This window comes from Pungitius pungitius, chromosome 4, assembly GCF_949316345.1.
Source record: "Pungitius pungitius chromosome 4, fPunPun2.1, whole genome shotgun sequence".
NCBI classification, from domain to species: domain Eukaryota; kingdom Metazoa; phylum Chordata; class Actinopteri; order Perciformes; family Gasterosteidae; genus Pungitius; species Pungitius pungitius.
The window spans coordinates 8,059,994-8,081,322 of NC_084903.1; the positions used below are offsets into that span (position 1 = coordinate 8,059,994).

Below are 21,329 nucleotides of genomic sequence, written 5' to 3' on the forward strand. Positions count from 1 at the left end.
ACCAAAAGAGATGAATAATAATGTTGCTCCATGACTGCTGGGCTCGTCAATGAGGAAGTGTTCTGCTAAAAAGTTATAACAACATGAAAGATTATTTACCAATTCTGAACTTGTTTGCACTGCCCTCAAATGGTTAAATAAGTTATGGCAGTTGAAAGATCCTTTAAATATAAATCACACTGGGATTTTGCCTTCACGGATGCCTCATTCTGAAAGCTGGTTGAAGCATAATGCAAAGTGTTCCTGGTAATTATTTATTCAGCACACAAGATATGCATGTAAGCCCCCAAATATGGTAATGGTTTTTAATTTAATACAGAATGTATTAAATTTACAGAATGCACGACGCAACTTCAAATTAAGATAGATCAAGTTTAATTGCCACTTTAAGTCCTACAATGAAGGTCTTTTATGTGCAAACTAAAATAAAACCTCATATTTAAAAATGCATACCTGAAATAAGCAATAGTAGAAAATGATAGTATGTCAAAATACTACCACGGCTTTAAAAAAAAGTAAGTTAGCACATTATACTATAAATTATGATGACATGCTATACAACTACTTGTATTTGCATGTAGTACTACTACAACTTGCTATAGCACACCTTTACTTGACTTAAAACATACATAAATATATATAATTCAATTCTTTTGGATAAACTATACTATGTGTTTTTGGACATAGTATATCTTTTTTTATTATGATGGGGATTTTTTCCCTGACACTGTTTCTTTGACTTTCTTCTAACATATAATACTAATGCTGTTTTTCTTTTTCTACACGCTATACAATGATTTTTTTACAACTTTTTATAATTTGGACTTTATATCTGATTATTTAGACTTTTTAAGTCACAATTTTCTAACCCTTCTTTTTTTGTGGAAGAAATGGGCTTCCATAAAAATTATAAATTAAATTAAATGATATTTTCTTTAATTACATTTTGGAAAAACCTCAATGACAATATTTTGACTTTATCTCGACACAATTTTTTAGTTTTCCACAAACTACTATGAATACTTTTGAAACACTATCCAATGACTGTTTGATTTTTACCAGCTTATTATCCTTAGCTGTGTTTGGCTCTGTACTAAATGTAGATACATCACATTAGAATGTGTATGTTATATTGTATTTGGTCTCTACCTTTTATCTATTTTGTGTAAAATATAGCTTTTCAATTAGCTTAGCAGCAGCTGTAATGTTCCCTGAGCATCAAGCTTATCAGAGAGAGGCAGAGCACTAAAAAGGAAACAGCAAGAGATCGGTGAGGGCAGCTGCTAGAATGGGTTTTTCTAAAATATTATTTGAGTGGTGTTTCACTGCAGTATTTCCAAGATATTTATTTCTTGAGACTCCTACATGAAATAAAATCATCACAAGTGTGTTTTCATATGCAATGTGTGGGTGATGAGAACAGGCTACTCCACAGTGAAGCCCCTCCAGTACCGGTGAATATGTTTTCTTTGTGTAAATGAATGGGTCTTAAATCAAGAGGCAGCGAAAGCCCAAAGGGAAAATGAAGGAAGGAAGATGGCCATTCATATGAAATGATTAACATATTTTGAGCTTGAAAGTGGATTGGATTTATGCAAAAGAGCTTACAGAACCCTTGGGGTAATTGCGTGATTCTTCCACCCCCGATGACAGTCACGATGGCGAATACAATCACCCTGGAAAACACGCTTCTCATAGATGGCTACAGTGACACTGTTATTGTGTACCTTCCTCTTTAGTCATACTAGTGCAGGCCAGAAAGGTCCCGTGTTAATGTCATGTATTATCATTGTAAATATTAATTCTCTTCCAGGTAAAAATTGGTGAGCAGGTTCACATTTAAATGATTACATTTACATTTCCTGTGATGGTGTCTGCCATCAGCATAGAAGCATATAATAGCTTCTAAAAATGTTACACTCATGTCAATGTGAGTGTTAAAAGGAGCACTGTTTTAGTGATGTGGCGACATCTGGTGGTAAACTGGCAGGTTGCATCAAACCACTCCTCTCCATGCACGTTGTACTGGCAGGGCCCAGGTTCAGAAGGTGTGCAGCTGAGTGTAGAACAAGGCTCAACAATCGAGAGGGAGGGGAGGGGGAGGAAGATTAATTACCAGCACCCAAAAAAAGATTATTCTACATGGCTAATAATCGAAAACGTCAAGACGTGGCGAGTGAAATGAAGCAATGTGTAAACAAACACATGATTGAGTGGCTGACAGGAAGGTGGCGTCCAATGAAGACTGTCACAGGAGAGACTGGTGGTCGAGTCAGCGAGCGATTGCATGGAGAGAGAAAGACCCTGGGGAGAACTAAACACTAACCAGAGGAATAAAACACTAAGTTGTGTACGTCTATTTTACTGCAGTTGAAAGCTTACAAATTACGGGTACGGCCCTATTTTACTGTTTAAAGTACAATTTGCTTAAATATTAATGGAACATTATGCACTCACTCATCAAACGATTTGATTCTTGACTGTCAAAAAGAAAGTCATTACATGTTATTAATTTCATGCGACACAAATTAAGTCTGCAAACAATCCCTTCTCTCATTTAAATTGATCTAGTACAGAATCCAGTAACCTAACCGCAGTTATCCCTCATGTGCACAATAATGTTGGTGATAGTCCCATTTCAATTTAGATTAAAAGGGGCGGAAGGTCACACGAACAGCAAAACATTCCAGCAAAGAAACGGTCAATTCAGTACACCTACGAACTACAAATGAATGTGAGAGCTAGAAACCGCCCCTGATGACCTTTGGGTTGCCAGTACTTGAGGCGCTCGTGTCCTATTGGCCGATTGTGGCACCTGCCGCGTGGTGTAGGGGGGGATCCGTAGGACAAGCTGCTCTACATGAGTTGAATTTCCTATGCTAAAACAAAAATATTCTACCAAGTCCTATCTAAAGGACTGTATGAAAGTTTGGCCTGACTTAAAATGATTAGTTACATGATGACGATGATAAAAAAACAGACTTTCACTTAACTTTTTGATTCTCTTTGTCAATACACCTGAAATCAGACACGTACAACAACATATCATAAAAGACCCACTGTGCTTCAAGTGTTGTGTTTATAGGTGGCCAAGACACTGTTGTCTGGCTACAGTGGATCTCTGGAGGTTTAACTCAACAGCAGATTCTCACCAGAGTGCTTTTTCACCTGAGAGCAGAGGCACATACAGAACACGTATAGCTCGCACAGTTTATCACACAGCCAGTGAGATTAGAGCAACACTGCTTTTTGCGCCCTGGACACCTTCTCGTTCTATCATCAAATCTCATCAGGCTAGTAACACGACCACAACCTTTTTTTTGTGGTCTTTATTGTGAGGCGAGGTCGTCGGATGGCTTCTTCTTAGAGCAAGCAGCGAGGGTAAGATGAAGGTCAAGGCTCTGTCGGTGAGGGAGTGCGCCTGGACGTCGGAGGAGTGCCACCTGGTAGACGCGCTGCACGGAGACTCCCCGAAGGGCAGCTTCTGTCTACCGAACCTATTCAGGTCCAAAAAAGTGAAGCCGCTCACGAGCAGCCGGACCGGGCCCACGTACCAGGTGTACCACACGGCCAGAGAGCTGCTGCTGGAAGCTCTGGACCGAGGAGCCGTCCGGCAGCTGGTCAGGAGAGCCGCCGGCGTGAAGCCGGGGGCGAGCCGCCCGCCACACCACCACGGCAGGGAGCAGAGTGCGGAGATCTCTGAGGGGGAGTACGCCGAGGCGTTGACGTGGTTCTCCATAGTGCTGCAGGGCGGCCTGTACGTGGGGGAGAGCCGGGCCTTTGGCCCCGAGCTGACCCTGAAACTGGACGGGTGGCAGGGCGTCCTGAAGAGAAACAGCTTCCAGAACGACCTCCTGTCTCTCACCAGACTGGAGGACGGAGACAAGCTGGACGCCCTCTCTGCGTTCTGCAGCCACCTGACCCGGCGCTACCAGGCCCTGTACACGCCTGGGCACAACCTGGCTGTGAAGAAGTATAGACTTTCCTACCAGCAGGAGCCTTGCTCCCTCCACCTTGCCCTCCTCTGTGACACCAGCTCCGGGTTCATCTGTAACATGTATCTGTATTGCCCGCGGCGGCTCCAGGCGCAGACGAGGACCACCGTGGTGGAGCAGGTGGTGAGACACCTGCTGAGGCCGTTCTGCGGCCACAGACACCGGGTGCAGCTGGACAGCTCCGCTTCGGGGCTCACTGGCCTCACTGGCCTTTTCTCTGCCTCAGGGGCGGAGATTCACTTCGCCCCAACCGCTGAAAGATCGCCTCCATCGCCACCGCGCGTGGCCCGTCAGCTCCAGGGTACACCCGAGGGCTCGGCGCCTCCAGGAGAGGCCCACCTGCGCGGCTGGACTGGACCCGCTCTGTTTCCTCCTTCAGACCCGAAGGGCTCAGCGGCAGACGTGTTTCTGCCGGGCCTGTGGGTGACGCTGCACGTCATCTGCATCAACACCTTTACGCTGCACTCTCTGCAGAGGGAGGGCTCGGGCAGCCAGGTGCCGCTGAGCGAGTTCACCAGAACGCTGGCCTGCCGGCTGGCCGAGGACAGCAGCGTCACGGTGCCCGTTCTGTCGCAGCTGAACAGCGGCTCGTGCCACGAGACGGGTTTCACAAATTACTCCAAGCAAAGGTCAGCTCTCACTATTCTGTTAGGGTTTCTAGCCCTTGATGGCCTGCACAGTATATGTGATAAAAGAAAAAAAGCAAGATAGTGCTAACTTTTATTTTAGAGAGAGTTTGATGTCTATAAATATATTTGTATCAAAGCCAGCTGTGGATGTGTCATTCTGAATTGAGTTCAGCTGAAACCATTTCAGAATGACTCAATGTGGCATTGACGGACAGAATAAATGGAATGTGCGATTCCATTTTCCCAGCACAAAGCACAATTTGGGTCTTTTAAGTCACAGTTCTGTGCAAGATGTAATGATTGTCATCATTGTAATATGAGGTCTGTGACTGACTTTTACATTTATAATTAATATGCTGTTGTTTTTCTTTCAATACACTAAACAGTGACTAAACTTCCCAAAGAAATGTGAAGGTGTCCCATTGAAATGTCTTTAGTCCAAAATGCAAATTACTCAATTTACAGCTATTGCTACTCCATTTAATTGGGATACAATGTGCAACATTAAGAGCACGAGTTCCATTGCTGTGCCGTGGTCCTGCAGAAGCAGCACCATCAGTCCCGCTGTGGAGACGGAAAAGCAGCAGCCGGCGCTGCTCACCGGGTGGAACAGAGCAGGCGTGTGCGGTTTGGACAACTCGGGCAACTCGTGCTACTTGAACGCCGTGTTGCAGTGCTTGTGTTCCACGGTGCCCCTCGTGGAGCACCTCCTCAATCGGGACACTCGCAAAGAGCTGGGAAGGTAAGCCCCGTCCCCTGCCCTTTCCTGACTCGTTTAACTGCGACGTTTTCCCAGCTGCGTAACCTCTGTCAGCGCAGGTCCGAGTGCCAAGTGGCCCAGATGTTTGTCCGCCTGCTGGAGGAGATGTGGCTGGGCAGCGGCTCCAGCTGTGCCCCCGTGGAGGCTCGGTCGGTCATGTGCTCCGTACTCCCCCAGTTCGACAACTACTCTCAGCAGGACGCACAGGAGCTGATGCTCTTTCTGCTCAACGCACTCAACGACGAATTGAAAAAGGTGCGGCATGCGCGATGGCGCGACGGCGTCTGCCTCCCACTGGCACGCAGTGAATGGACCCGTGTGTGTGTGTGTGTGTGTGTGTGTGTGTGTGTGTCCACAAGGTCGCAAGGCGTCAGGTGCTCTCCTCGGTGCGGCGGACGAGGCGAGGCCGGGGCGCAAACTGTGGTGCCGCGGCGACGGAGTCCGCCACCGTCGTCTCACGTCTGTTCGAGGGCCAGCTGGGCTACACGACCCTGTGCACGCACTGCGACCACGAGACACGCAGCACGCAGAGCTTCACCGCACTCTCCCTGCCGATCCCCAAGGACATCCCCAGGTGCTCCATCCAGGTAGCCGAGAACGCACGCAGTGCACGCGCGGCGCGTTGTTTTGGGGCCTGCGGTAACTCACCATGCTCCGTTGGGCAGGACTGCCTGGCGCTGTTCTTCGGGCAGAGCGTCCTGACTGCCGGGGAGCAGGTGCTGTGCTCGGTGTGCGGCCTGAAGAGGGAAACGGCGGTGCACACCTCTCTGGACAAACCCCCCGAAATCCTCATGCTGCACCTGAAACGGTGGGTCGAAAGGAAACACGTGACAGGGAGGGGCGCCGGTTAATGACATTCATCGGTCTTTGGCAGCAAAACGCATGAAAATTCAAACTTTGAATAATCCCTGATAAAAATGACCTCACCGTAAAGGTCTGAAAGGTCTTCATAAGCAGATGTTCTTTGCCTCGTTGCCGTTTAAGGACTTTTAGTCCAAGTTCAGTTTCTAAATTTATTCTTGAGCTTTGGCACTTTCTCATGCAATTATCATTCAGTGAATAACCAAAGAAGCCTGTGTTTATACTTTAATACCCTGGAGGTACTGGTGAGTTCAGGTGGAGGGTATTGTTAGCTGTGGAACAATATGATCTTCTTAAATCAATGTGATGTTCCTCTCTCCTGCAGGTTTAGTTGTAAGGGGAGGAACCAGGTGAAACTGAGAACTAATGTGTTCTTCGCCTCCAGACTCAACCTCTCGCCGTTTCTCCCCAGCGGCGCACAGAGCACCTTGTATTCTTCATACCGCCTATACGCTGTTGTGGTTAGTAAACATACATATGCTGGAGCAGCAACCGCACAGGATTCATATGAGAATTTAGATTACATCATTATACAATAACAACTGAGTCCCGAAGCTCAAATTCACACAATATAACTTTGACAGAAAAGACTTGTGCTGTTTGGTTTCTGGTTACATTCCTTTAGAAAAGGATGCTATTGGTTTGGGGATTGTTTGAGTTAATGTAATACATCATTCCCCCTTAGTTTTATCTATTTACATTTTAAGATGGTATGTCACAGGATGCCAATGATTTGAAGCAGCTGCCATATTTGCGGCTTCCCGGGTTTCAAAACAACATTTTGGGAGGACGGTGTTGTTTGGATTTATTTGATGAAACAAAAATTCCAGCTGCGTGAAGCACCTGCTAAACAGAGAGTAATGAAACCAGAGCATAATATTAGTGTGAAATGATCATTAATGGACTTTTTGACTGTCTCCACAATTTCTCTTTAAGACCTGAAACTATTGTTTTTTTTTTCCTTTTCTAGAACCACACAGGTCATCTGAACATGGGTCACTACACAGCTCTGTGTCACAACGCCTGTACTAGATCCTGGCACTGTTTTGACGACTCAGCGGTCAGAGAAGTACGGGACAGCCTCGTTCAATCTCCAAACGCCTACGTGCTGCTCTACAGCCGCAAGCCATTCCAAAAGCCAAAGATCCAGGGGCTCTGAGCTCCCCAACCATCACGGGACTCACTTTGATATTTTTTTATCCAAGCCTTTTCTGTTATTGTTGCAATGTTCATACACGATATTTATAGCCTCAGGAACAAAAGTGACATTAACAGAAGGCTCATTTATCCAAAGAAAGTCACTCAGGCACAAACAGTTATTTGAAGCAGTTTTAATAAATATTCACGAGTTGTTTGAGGTTAATATAATTGTTATATCTGAAATTGTTTTAGAGCATAAAGAAATAAAATCAACACGCATAAGTAAAAAGAAAACAGAACATGATCTCATGCTTGGTGATAAAACTTCTACTTCTCTGGAAGTCAAACCCATCACCTCAGATCTCTGGTCCATTCACAAGATACATCGGTGCACTTTGTCAGACAGCAAATGCCCTTGTGTGAGGTCAAATCTTCATATTCTCCCAGGCGAGTACTGAACAAAAATCAGATGAATCTAAATGACAGCCTCACAGAAACGTTCATAACCAGTAAGCCGAGAAGGGCGCCAAGTTATCCCAGTAATTTGTCCTCTAAATATTGTTGGGGTTTGAATATAATGTAAAAAGTTACGTATGTTTAACAGAACACATTCTACAACAGTTTATAAAAGCAGCTTTTTCTCACTGCTCGGACAAAGCAAAAAAACGACTCGGCATCAGTGTTTTAAAGCGTTCTGAGTATTAATGTCTGCTGCCAAACGGTGTTTCACAAAGACAACATAAATTGATTGCATAATGTGTAAGTGCAACAATGTGGCTAATACGAACAAGCAACAATCTCAAGTCCCTCCTCTCTAAATGCAGAAGTCTCCTCGAACCCCTTTCAGATCAAGTTAAACATCAAAAGGCTATAGAGTTAAACCCCTAAAACAGTTTGTCATTGGGAATATGTTGATACTATGATGTATGCTACTATAAAGAAAAAGAAACAACCTAATTTGGTCACTTAACAGAAACACCTCACCCTCCAGTATTTACATTTTTGAATGTGCAACATCAGCATTGGTAAGTATGAAAATGGCGTCTAACTGTTGACACCGCACAAGGCAGCTGATCAGCTGTCCACGTCAAGTGCAACAGCACCGAGGCCGAAGAGCATCTTAGCCGGCTGTCAGCCTTACAACTAAACCATCGAGAATCAGTAACAGGAGCATCTGTTTAGTCACTAGATGATCAGTAATATGAGCAGGCGGCATGTTTTAGACAGGTATAAGGTCCTCTAGTAGCTGAAGCATTGTGTGTCCACACATTTCCATGATCTGACGCACCCCTGTGTGCTTGTACACGACTGGTTTATCTGCACCGGGTCCTCAGAGCTGTGATTTTACAGGAAAAAAAGTATCAACCTCGAGGCTTGAGCGTCACTGCTCTGCTGTGTTACTCTCTCTTGGTGTCCGACGGCTCCGTCACAGGGCCGAGTAAAACAGGATGTAGGCTGCGGAGGACTTGACGGTGGGGGTGGAGATCTCGGTCACCTCGTGGTCATCAAACTTGTACCAGCGCTGTTTGAGTGCATTCTTACAGAAGGCAGTGTAGTGGCCACCATCTAGACCGCCGTAGTGGTTCTGGGAGGGAAAGAGAAGCGTGTTAAGCTCGTCTGAACATCATTAGAATGATTTCATTCTTTCTCTGAACTTAAAGATACGGTTGGTGATTTTTTTATTTGATGAAATGCTCTGACAAATTGTGTCACAGCCACACACACTCAATGTATTTTGGTTTACTTTTTGTATACATCAATATAAATGAAACAAATACATATTATATAATATTTTTATAATTTCTTTAGAAATATACATTAAAACCAATTTAGTTTTGACTTACAGACACTCCATATAGGGAGTATTTCTTCAATGTCTGCTTTGGTCCAATGACGTACTGGCCCAGGTCCAGAGTCTCTAGAGAGAAGTCCACGTAGGTCTGCAGCTTCTGCTTCCATCTGCCCTCATAGGAAAACCTGCAGAAATGAAAGAAAAAGAGTGTCAGCTTGCACACAGTAAGAAACATGCTAAATTGATTTTCTAAACAGTGAAAGGGTCTATTTTGCTGTAGCAAGTAAATAAAGCTAGAAGTCGTTTACTCATCAGTAGGCAGAGACAAGATTTCTCTTCATCTAACATGAGTACAGACCGTTTTAAGTGCACCAGGACGATGGGTGGGACCTTCCAGATCTCCAGTTTCTTGGTGGAATCTCTGTGGGCTTTGCAGTGTCTGCAGAACACCTTGTTGTTGTCGGTCAGCTTCTCTTCTTTGGAGAACAGCCTCAGACAATCCTGCCAGGAAACAGAACAAATCAGTCAACTGCAGCGTAGGTACTTTTTTATGTTTTATACATAGAAACTCAGGAATATTATAATCCTGTGTTTGTCAAGAAAAACACAGGTGAAAATGTTCTGAGAATACTCGACGGAATTTGTTTTACTTTGAGTGGCTACCTGCCTCAACAAAAGGACGCTTATACCTTATTACAAACTGGTAAAAAAAACTCTGACACACGCTTTGATGCACACGTGTCATGTGTGACCGACCTGCAGGGAACACTTGCTGGTGGAGGCCAGAGGCAGTGACAAGTACATGAAGGTCTCAAATGTCCGAGACTTGCGGTGGCAGGTCAGACACTGCACGGTGGACTTGAACTGCCCCTGGAACAGGGCTACAATGATGGACTCGTTCAGCAGCTTGTGTTTGCTCCAGGCCAAGTCGGCTGCTGTCTGATCATCCAGGTGGTCGTTTTCCTCCTCCTTGTAGCGCTTCCTGTTGTCCGCCTGACACCAGAGAGGGAGGAATGTTGGTACACATGAACAAGACTCGTGGCAGATACTTGTGATGATTACCATATTGCAGTTAGCATTAAGAAAACAGAACTCAACAAGAACCGCAGACTGAATATCAATTATAAAAACACCTATCTAACCTCTTTTCATGCATTTCAGCCCAAATCGCTCAAATTATTATTAAATCATTTATCTGGAGAGAAACAGTGGACTAAGACGGGGTCAGCCTGATGGCAGACCAGTCTGAACACAAGTTGATGACATCCAATGAAATGCAGTGGGTTTTATTTATGAAAAGTGCACATCAGCCTACACAACCTAATTGGCACCTCATCCTCAAAATTTGAAAGGGGGAATATCTTGATATTAAATTGTGGTGAACGTGTTACTTGAACTCAACAGTTGAGACAATTGTCAAAATATCTCAAAGCTGCCTGTTTTCCTAAGAACCATCTCAAACAGCATAGAAAAAGGTCTTCAACTGTTGTTGTTTAAGAGAGTATAAAATAAAACAATATAAAACAATTCACATAGTCCTTTTGCCCTTCAAATGTACATGAGGCCAATGAAATAAATTGAAACAGGCAATGGGGCATGTCTAGCGTCTACATGCACAGAGGTTCTGAGAGCATCAGACCAGATAGATGCAGATACGCCACTCACACCGCTGCAGGAGGACCAAGGACACACCGCTATTTACTTACTCTCTAATCTGCCCTTAAAATGAAACCAGATGAAAAAAAAACAGAAAGAAGGGAAATTACAAAATACTACAATTTAATTGTTAGCTGGCATATGTGCAACAACATCCAGGGGTTGTAAGGACATGCCATACAAAGCCATGGTTAAAAGAAATAGATTACTTATTCACTTAATCTATGCGACTCTGCAACGCGAATGCGGCATGAAACAAGTGTGTGTATGCTACCTTGTTGAGGTCCTCATGGAGCCCATCCATAAGGAACAGCAGCAGCTCCTGGGAGTCTTGCTGGTCACAACCAGCAAACTGGTCATTGATCTTGCCTATGGTGATTTTGAAGTCCCGCGGACTGATGCACTTGTACAGGCCAGCCCACAGGGCCTTCATGATCACACCAAACTCCTCCGCCACCTCCCCTTTATGGCCCAGTATGTTGTGTCTGGCACAGGAATAGAGCAGAGGTACAGATGTCAATTGCTTGCTTTTGCAGGATTCTTTATGGCGAGTAATTTTATATCCTGACCCTGACCTGTTGATGTCCTCCAGGTAGTAATTGTTGTTGAAGTACTCAGCCATGCCCGGAGTGTTACATAGACACTGCAGGATGGAGTTCATGTAGCAGGTGTTGCCCATGTTACGAAGGCCAGTGAGTGATGCACCCAGACCTCCAAATGAAGGATTCAGGTTGCGAATTTTAGCAGCTGATGGCCGCACAATCTCCACTTTAGAGTAGACTTTATTAAGCGGTCTGAAAGGCAATGGGGCACAATGAGAACATATCCGACTTGAGGAAATACATGGCACAATAGGTCCAACAGGATACACTGAACTTATATTATGATAACAGATCCTAGATGCGGGACATTGTCCCAGTTGCTGGAAATGAAGTTAAACATCTGTGTGCCTTACTTAGTCTCCCTGTTGATGGTGGGTATGACAGCAGCAGTGGTCGGCATGGCAGCCTTCATCTGGGCCTCTTCTCTCAAGTCCTGGCTGATATCAGGGGAGGAGTAGGACCGTTTCAGCTTAGACTGTTCCCGCTCTTGTTCTTGGCTGGTGTCTGGCTCCGCCAGTCGCGTTGGTTTCTGTTTGACTGTCGGTGGCGTGGAGGGCGGGGTCTGGGGTACAGTGACCTCAGGAGGGTACAGGTGGACGCGGTTGGTAGGGGAATGGTAGTATCGGTAGGTCCCTGTCACTGTATCAAGAAACTAGCCCAAAATGGAGGGGTGAACATGAAAAGAAAAAATATTTTAGGGAGAAGGCAACATTTTATTTAACTCATCTCAAACTACTCCAAATGGCTCTACATATGACCGATTTGAACATCTGGTACCTTCATCCAACCAACTGGAAGGCCTGGTACGCTCCTGCCCATCTCCTCGCTCCTCGCTCGGGTCAGAGGCTCCCTCTGTGGGATGAACACCAAAACACAACATCATCATCACTGGGATTTTGTGAAACTTTTGAAACAAAATGAGTTTTAAAATACAGCCAATAGTAACTTGTTGGTACAGTAGTCCTCATTGCCCATTTGTAGTTTTTTATCTATCAAATATAAAATTGTTTATGATGTCATCAACTAGGCTCAGGTAGACACTAGACAGTGACGCTGGTTACCAGAGGTGGGAACAAGTCACTGTTAGGCAAGTCACAAGCAAGTCTCAAGTCATTGCCCTTGAGTCCCGAGTCAAGTTGAGTCAAAGACGAAGCAAGTCCCAAGTCGAGTCACAAGTCAAAGCCAACAAGTCTCAAGTCGAGTCACAAGTCGTACCATATTAGTTTCGAGTCATTTCGAGTCTTTTTATTATAGTGGGGACGGGGAACCCTGGGTGATGGTGCGCTGCCTCACAGACCTAGACTACGAAGGGAAGGGTAATGGTGGATCGACTGTGACTGTGTTATAGTACTGTAACGCTCACCCCAATGCTGCAGCGTAAATAAGGAGGCGATGACTGGCTTGCAACTCCGCTGCATTTATTTATATAAAACAACTCAACTTCGGTCACTGTTGGCCGTCACCACGCCGAACGAACACTTCCGCATACACGGCCCCCCAAAACTCGGGTTGTCTCGCGTAACTACAGCTGGTAACGGAGCATAACGTGAACACATGCAACATCTGCATAACTGATTAACTAATAACTTTAACTCAGCTCATTACACTACTTTAAAACTGACGTTGACATAATGTTGGCGAGGATTTCCATCGGAGTCTGAATCCGGGTTCAAAAATCCCGATTTTTGTAACCATGAACGAGCTGTCTCGTTGATACGGTCAAATGGACTGCAGTGATTGGATGTCGTGCAGGCAGCGCGCGCTCTCTGCATACAGGTGGCGCACATTTTTTTTAACAGATGCAGTTAAACAGAGCGGCGCGGTGGTGTGAAAATGTTTTCCCCCAGTTTTCATGGGAAGTAGCAAGTCTTCTCGAGTCGAAAGGCTCGAGTCCAAGTCAAGTCACAAGTCATCGGTGTTCAAGTCCAAGTCGAGTTGCAAGTCTTTGTACGTTTTGTCGAGTCGAGTCTCAAGTCATCAAATTCATGACTCGAGTCTGACTCGAGTCCAAGTCACATGACTCGAGTCCACACCTCTGCTGGTTACACAAACAACGGCGGACCGTCTGATTGGAAAGAGCAGTACAGCACGAGCTAATGGGCATGAGAGAGAAACGTAACTGTAACTCTGTAATGTCATTTTGAGTAACTAAACACTTAGAGTCCCAATGGCCAGTCCATCACTACACTGTCACAAAAAGGCAACCATTTCAATTACATTTTTTTAAATCCTTTAAAGTAAAGAGGACTCACCTTGATGTCATTAACAATATGGTTGGGAGGAGGACAGTCCAGGGACATACTCTTGGGAGTGTCTGAGTTCTGCTCCTTACCCCTCCTCTCTTTCCCGTCCCACAACCTCTTCTCTTTATCTTCCTCTTCTTCGGCCTTCTGCCTTTCCAGTTTCTTTTTCTCCTGAGGTCCTGTCTCCTCATCTTCCTTCCTCCTCTTTTCACTTTTCTCTCTTTCCAGCCTTTCCTTCTCCCGTCGCTCATCCTCTACACGGCGCTCCTGGTTGCGTTTCTCCTGCTCTTGCTTCGCCTTCTCCATCACTGCCACCGCCTCAGAGTGTATCTGGCTTTGTTCTTCTTTAGAGAGAGAAGCGTTTGCGAGGAGCGACGGTTTCACTGAGCGATCAGGGGCAAGCGGGCCATTTGGCAAGGAGTCCTTTGCTAACCCGTTCTGGCTGGGCTTGGGATCGTTTGACACAAGGACAGAGGGTTTCTTGGTACGGTCAAACTGGGACAAGACAATAGGAGGATGAAACAAATCATAAGTGATGTTTAGCACACTGGAGTCCTGAATGATACAGTTATCAGGGTAAATAAAATACCTGGGGAAAGGCCTTGGATGTTGCAGGTAATGGGGTGAACGTGCCTGCTGTGGTGCCCTTCTCACTGAGATCTTGCCCAGAATGTATGTCGCCAGGAACGGTGCAATCCACAGCACCTGGCAGCCTGTCGGTAACCTTGGAAGTGTACGATGTGGGGGATTCTGCTGGTTTAACTCCGTTCACCAGCACAGGAGCTGTGGGTTCTTGTGGCTTGAGTATCACCTCAGGCTCTGGTTCAGGTGGGACCGGAGGCTTTGGTTCCTCAAGGGATGGGTAGCTAAAGTTCACTGTCAAGAAACAACAAGCATAGTGTACAACATAAGGCTCAGAAACAGACTTTGTGGTGAAAATGAAATCAGCCTTCATCTATTATTCCCATTTCTTCTTACTAACCTCATGAATTTGCTGTTATCGTTTCTAAAAAGATACACTGCGTATATGAAACAACATGCTGTGCTGGTAGTACTCACAATGAGGGATGGAGCTGATTATATTCTGTCTGGGGGGGCGGACTTTAGCATTGGTTGTGTACATTGGGTAAAACAACAGCCAGTTCTCGTAGCCTCCCTCCAGCACCAGCGGCTCACTACGCAGGATTGTGATGTTGTCCCACTGGGCAAAAACAATATTATGCTTTTCAGGATGGTTCTTCCAGAGTCCCACATAAGCATGTACAAAGAAATTGCCACAACAACATACACACACTTCCGTTACCTTGTAGAGGGCATCCTTGAGGCTCTGCAAGGTGGTGCCAAGTGTAAGGTCGGTGACAGAACTGAACCAGTCCAGAAGGACTATATAATCGATGAATGCCCGTCTTTTCCAATGCTCTTTTGACGCTTCAGGCAGCTTCGCCTCAATCTGATTCACAATTATTCTAAAAATGCATGACATACCAGTTCAGGAGGTCAGTTATAAGAAATTTGATTTTAGTTACCTCATTGTTCAACAGTTAAAGTAAAATAAGAGTTAATGGAATAAGATAATGGATCATATTATCCCTCCAAAACCACATTACACATTTCATTTCTCACCCTGGGCTTATGGCCTCCTCAGGCACACTGAAACAGGTCTGGCCTGGGACCTGAATGTGAGACTCCTCAAAGTCATTGTGGCTGCGGGCGTCCATGACAATTATTGTTATTGTCTGGTCCTTCATCATGTGGAAAAGCCGCTCAGCCGAAATCCCGCCAGCCAGCACTTCAGCTACAAGATAAAGTCATTCAATCAACACACAAAACCAAAAGAAAATCGCACAAAACTATATGGGTTCATGACTAAACATAATGTCAGTGAATGTTTTAGTTCCTTGAATGATTTTACCCTCGAAAACCGACTTAATATTTTGATCACACTTCTTGTGTTATTCTGCTTACCTTTTGAAGGTGCATTCTTGAGTTCATTTTGTTGCCCTTTCACCTGAAATACACACACAACAATTATCTTGTTAAAATGTTAATGTTGACTTGTTTCAAATATAAAAAGTCCATTATAAAACATATGGTTTGTTAGGGATTTAAGTAGAAGTGCACACCTAGCGGTGGGAAGTGTATTACATGTAGTAATGTTTAGTGTAGAATTGTAGTTAGTGTGATGGTAGAGAGTAGATATGACATTTGTTAGATGAAGTGAATGCATTATAATCAATAACAATTTATAGTCATATAAATACTGTACACATTAACATCCTGTCACAATGTAATGTGAGGGAGAGATAAGACAGAGAGGTTTCAGGTTACTGCAGCAGATTCACACTTTGATGTGAAGAGGATGAACCAGGAAGAGACACTTTGAAGGAGAAGGCAATGACATTCAAATACACCCTAAAAACCCAAAAGACACACCCCGGGAGATTTCAAAGGACCAAACTGGGAGAAGAACTGTCGTGCAGCCGCTTTGATAAGTCACCTTTGACTCGGTCAGAGAATTCTCTATTTCGCGAAATAAATCACTATTCACATTCTATTTCACTTTTTAATTGTAGTCCTTATCACCTGTTTAGTTATTAAATACTTTTTGATTTTTAAAACTTGAGCCAGTTGACTCTTGATTGATCGTTTCCGGCCGGGACGAGAACAAAGGAGTGTGATCTCCCTCGAGGGGCCTTCAGAACCGTAACTGGTTACTTACAATTACACGTGTATATATGTCTTGATGAAACTAACAGAGTGTTGCTGTTATGAAGTGAACTTACGTTCAAGAACTGTGTAAATTCAGGGAGTGTATAAGTGTGAGTTTGTTTGAAAAGGCAGAAACCATAAGAGCACATCTGTACCTTCTTGCTGTCCTTCTTGCTTACTGATGACACTTTGGGAGAGCTTCGGCCACCATCTTTCTCTGTCATTTCCTCCCTCCTTTTCTTCTCCTCTTGTCTCTCCATTTCCTCAAGTTTTTTTCTAACCTCAACTTCCTCATACCTGTTCAAATGTAAACAAACAGTAATTTAGAAAAAATGTCCACCTTACTGCTAATGCATTCATTACATTGGCACGATGGAAGACGAGTCTCTAACCTGAGTTTAAGGCTTTTAGAGAGCTTCTCGGCTTCTTCAATGGCTTTCTTAAAGCTGTTTGGTCCAAGTATGGTCATGTAATACTCCTTTGATAGAAAGGAATACAGATGAATTATACAGAAATAACCAATTCTTAATACAATGCCACAGCAAGACGCTACAGAAAGAATACAGAAGAAATACACAATTTTAGAACTATTAGGTATACCATTTGTTGTTTGAAGTCTGGTCTTTCCTTGATAATTTCATAAACTGTTAAATACTTCATGTACAGCACATAAGCCTTCTCCTCATCTCTGTCCAGACGACACTCCTCTGCCGCCTTGAAGATTTTGCAGGAACTCTGAACATAGCTGCAACAGCAATAAAAACAAACAACTTCATTGCTATTATTGTAAAACCCTTCATTTGACACAGGGCCTTTTTTGGTATGTTGACAGCATCATTCCTCCTTCGCCTAAAGACAGTCTCTCTGTGTAATGAGTGCATTTTTACTGTATGACCTATTACATAACACACGTAACGTCACCTTCTGGTGTGGGTCTTGTCGGGTTTAATCTCAGCCTTTCTATTGAGTTCACCCAGAGATGTGGACAGGTACAGCTCTTTGACCCCGGTGGACACGGCGGGCATCTCTGCGGTGGTGCTCGGTCAGTGCTGCAGACACGACGCGAACATACCTGCAGGCGCAAACGGGACACAAATAAAACACACGCCGTCTTCGAAACATCCAACGAGCTCGTCTTGTCCAAATCTGTTTATTTTGATAAAGATAATTTAGTAAGGTTGGATTGCAATAATATCTGCTGGATTGCAGTTGGATTAAACACACTGAGTGCTCACTTGTTGTTGCCGTTTATCTGTCATGAAGCATTTAAAAATGGCCACGAAAAGATTTTGTTGCTGATACTTTACATCAACTCCCCCATCCTATAGCTCTTACTGCTATCGCATTAGCTGACTTGTTGTGGCGGCACATGATATGTCAACAGTGACGGCGACCACAACAACAACAACAACAACAACACTGGACAGGCGACGGAACACAAGATTGCTGTTGTTTATCGTAGATCCTACGCCAACTATTGCTTTTATATACACACAAGTTAGCTCGCTGATTAAAGGAGGTCTTTATTTTATCAAGATTAGTTGCCGTCCGAGCTAACGTTAGCTAACGTAAGCTAGCGGTTACGTCAGATAGCGAGCTACGCTTACCGCTCGCGCAGTTAGCTCAGCTAAAGTTGTCGGCTATAAAAGAAGCTAACGTTAGTAACACAAGTAGTCACAGCTACAACCACATTGAGCAGTAAAGATACACACTGGTAATAATGCCAATACAGACGTTGTGGCTGACTGTTATGTAATTTGAAAAAGTACCTCTTCCTTTGCTTACACTTTGGCTAACTTCTTGGACAGCTGATTTCTTGTTCCGCCTCCTCTTCTTCTTCTGATGCTTCTTCTTTTTCTTCTTCTTCTCTGTCGTTTTACGGCAGCTGGTATCCTTCGTGTTGCCGTGCTGCCGCCTCCTGGAGACAATCCTTCTGCTTCACTGACCACTTTCTCTCGTTCTTAATCACCAGCTCACTACTTCCAACTATCAGAATCTCCAGGATCCCTTTTATTCATGTATAATGGCGGTGGTTTTTGTCAGTGAACATGCCCTGTGTGTCAATGTCGTCACGTGAATTTTTCAGATTCCTTACATTGTTCTCAAAACCGGTCTGATGTGTGTGTTGTGATCAGTGTGCTATCTCCTTATGTTAATTGTGTGATATCTTGCTTTGATCTGAAGCTCTACCCACAGTAGCCTAATATATAAACGTTTGTATTCTTTTGCTGCATTTCTACATTTTCTGTCTTCTTCTGAACCGGTTGCAACCTGTCATAATTTCTTCTACACACACACTTCCTTTAGAAATATATTCTAAAGTGCTATTGAGCAACTCCAGTCGCTCTGCCTAAACATGAACTTTGGTATTTGCAGAGTAGACCAAAAAAAAGTTATTAACCAACACAGGGCAGACCTGAGTTCTTTTGTGGTCCTCACACAGTGAAGTACTATAGTATGACGTATCATTTATGGCACTTCTTTTTCAAAGCAAGAATACAAGCGGGTATGAATGTTCTTAAAAAGACAGTTATGGTGCTGTGCGTGGAAAATGGTGGTATACAAACTTAATGACACCAACATTATGCAACTTGTTACCTTGTCCAACACATTATGATTACGCTGAAGTGGCATTGAAATAAATCAACGTCCTAAGTGTTTTCTGGTCCATTGCATATCCACCAACAGAGTTTTGGTATTTGTTTGCCTGAATTTGTTTTTTAAAGCAGAATGCAATGGGTTCTTTTTCAATTACAACCTGTCTGACCTGCTGGCCACAGCCCAAAGGCCCTGCTCAGAGGCACTCAGTAATGAGGGACTAGCAAGTGTTTGCCCCGTAAATATCCACTCTCAGATTTATACCCACAGTCATAATTAAAAGTTTAAAACTTGAGGTGTGTCATAACACAGCAGAATTGCAGTCACTGTAAAGAAATATTTTCAAACCCATGCTTAGTTTTTTCCCTTGAATTCACAGAAAGTCTCATTATTGGCCAGTGTGTAGTTTCTGCCCCTAATGTCAAACTAAGTGGCCAAATCCAACCTATATGAGTTGTATCTGACTTTGGGTTTGAAATGTCAAGCCCATGTTTTTTTTTCTATTTTAATAAAAACAAATAATATGGTCTATTAGGATGCACTTTGACTTTGATGTCCTGACACCAATTTCACAATTATGGTTACGACTGCTTTCATCACGGTCAGACTCCCAGACGGAGGAACATAAAGAGCACAATGGTCCCAGTGTATTCCGCTCTATATCACACATCACTTATTTGTGTGTATTGCACCACACACACACACACACGCACGCACCCACGCACGCACACACACACACACACACACACACACACACACACAATATTCATTGATTATTCTTATTGCCTGCGATCGGACTCAGTGCCTTCAGTCGGATCAAAAGTCTGTGGAGCAGCTATTATTCATACATCATATTCAAACATGTTGGTCATTCAGACAACCTGTATAAACAAATAAAGTCCCATGCTAAAAAGTGTCTGTCAAACCGGCAAATGCTGAATAAAAAATAGACAAAACAGATAACATAGATATTAAACAGAACGTATTTATAGATTTTGATAGTGAAAACAGAGGTGTCAGGTCCACATTTTAATCCAGCAGGATTTTATTCTTTTCAATCCCTGGAGAACCGCATGAAGGCTACCACATGTGACCACAATGTACAGTCAACAGCACAGTGTGTGAACAGTCCAGGTGCAGCCCGACTTTAACCAGCGGGACTTCTTATCCTCCCATCTCTGCTTTTTCTGCGTGTTCATTCATTGTCCATTTGTTTGTGCGTCGCTAAATGTCCTTATTTACCTTTCTGTTTGCCCATGAACACTCATCATTCAATACAAATATTGATTTGCTTTTAAACTTTTCTCTAATGCGTTGAAGGTGGATGAGTGGAGGAAATTGGAGAGATCAATGTATGAAAGGGCCCCGTTGTTTTAGAAATGTATGCTTCCGGTGTGGAGGGGGGGCCTTTACTCCAGGTTGTAAAACATGTTTTGGACTAAACAACCAAACTGTGTATAAAACCACCACCAACTGAACCTCTTACATCAGTAAATGATACATGCACATTAATGCATTGGTGAGACTTTTCCCAATACAAGCTGAGATCTGCGTATTCTTTGCAAAACATAATTTGTTGTATTATTGTTTACTATATTACCAAATACTGTATGACTGGGCATTTTTCTTTGATTAAAGTTTTTATGGTAAAAATATAATGAACTGAAATAAATCTGTAAAATATCCATATACAAGTTTTTTTTAAGATATAGTTATATAGGTTCTATTTTTTTAATTAGATACATTTAGATACACAGGAGGTATGTATATATTAGGGCCGGGACTCGATTAAAAATATTAATCTAATTAATTAGAGGCTTTGTAATTAATTAATCGATATTAATCGCATATATTATACATACAAATATTTGACCTGAGAACAGTGAGAAGTCATTTTTTTCACATGGATTTTTATTTTTGTTCAACCAATTCCAGTGTAGCAATAGCATATTTAGAAATATAGTACTTTCAGAAATTCAGGTAGCCTATAGGTAAGTAGACCTTCTGTAAACTATGTTTTTTTAAGTAGACCAATACTTTCAAGTACATTCAGAACATTGGTTATTTTTTCAGACGTGGACTTAGTTACCCTGGTCCTTAAACTAGTCATCTGGTGCAGTGTGGGTTGGGTTTGGGACTGTGGGTCCTTGTACTCGGAGTGGGACTAACGCCCACGCTAGCTGCTAATTGTTTTGCGTTGAGGTGATGCCTGAGGCTCGTTGTGAATTCCTTGTTGCAAAGCTTGTACACAACCATGCTCTTATCGACGCTTCCATCCGTGTGTTTTTTATAATAAGATTTCCCATTCGGCCAACCGACACGGTCTCGTCAGCTTCTTCGTTCA

At 43.6% G+C, this 21,329-nt stretch overlaps 2 protein-coding genes across 3 annotated transcripts; one reads left to right on the top strand and one right to left on the bottom strand.

Annotated features, from left to right (window-relative positions):
- The first annotated feature begins 4,988 nt into the window (after nt 1–4,988).
- Nucleotides 4,989–7,415, top strand: LOC119195655 (putative ubiquitin carboxyl-terminal hydrolase 50). The gene is made up of 6 exons (XM_037450778.2): nt 4,989–5,366; nt 5,444–5,639; nt 5,744–5,971; nt 6,050–6,192; nt 6,571–6,706; nt 7,216–7,415. Exons 1-6 carry the CDS (start codon nt 5,068–5,070, stop codon nt 7,402–7,404), a joined length of 1,191 nt encoding a protein of 396 aa, XP_037306675.2. The 5' UTR covers nt 4,989–5,067; the 3' UTR covers nt 7,405–7,415.
- A 145-nt stretch (nt 7,416–7,560) lies between these two features.
- On the bottom strand, nt 7,561–18,360 carry usp8 (ubiquitin specific peptidase 8). 2 transcript variants are annotated; one of them, XM_037483364.2, is made up of 19 exons: nt 18,173–18,360; nt 17,309–17,459; nt 16,988–17,132; nt 16,780–16,865; nt 16,543–16,684; nt 15,644–15,686; nt 15,302–15,473; nt 14,982–15,144; nt 14,738–14,879; nt 14,268–14,554; nt 13,688–14,173; nt 12,213–12,287; nt 11,789–12,087; nt 11,409–11,627; nt 11,108–11,318; nt 9,934–10,170; nt 9,536–9,678; nt 9,230–9,362; nt 7,561–8,970 (listed from the first exon to the last, which is right to left on the bottom strand). In XM_037483364.2, the coding sequence occupies exons 2-19, from the start codon at nt 17,410–17,412 to the stop codon at nt 8,812–8,814; spliced, it is 3,246 nt and encodes a 1,081-aa protein (XP_037339261.1). In that variant the 5' UTR covers nt 17,413–17,459; nt 18,173–18,360; the 3' UTR covers nt 7,561–8,811. The 2 variants fall into 2 exon arrangements, with proteins under 2 accessions (XP_037339261.1, XP_037339252.1); XM_037483355.2 differs by having other exon boundaries at nt 18,157–18,359.
- Between the last annotated feature and the right edge of the window lie 2,969 nt (nt 18,361–21,329).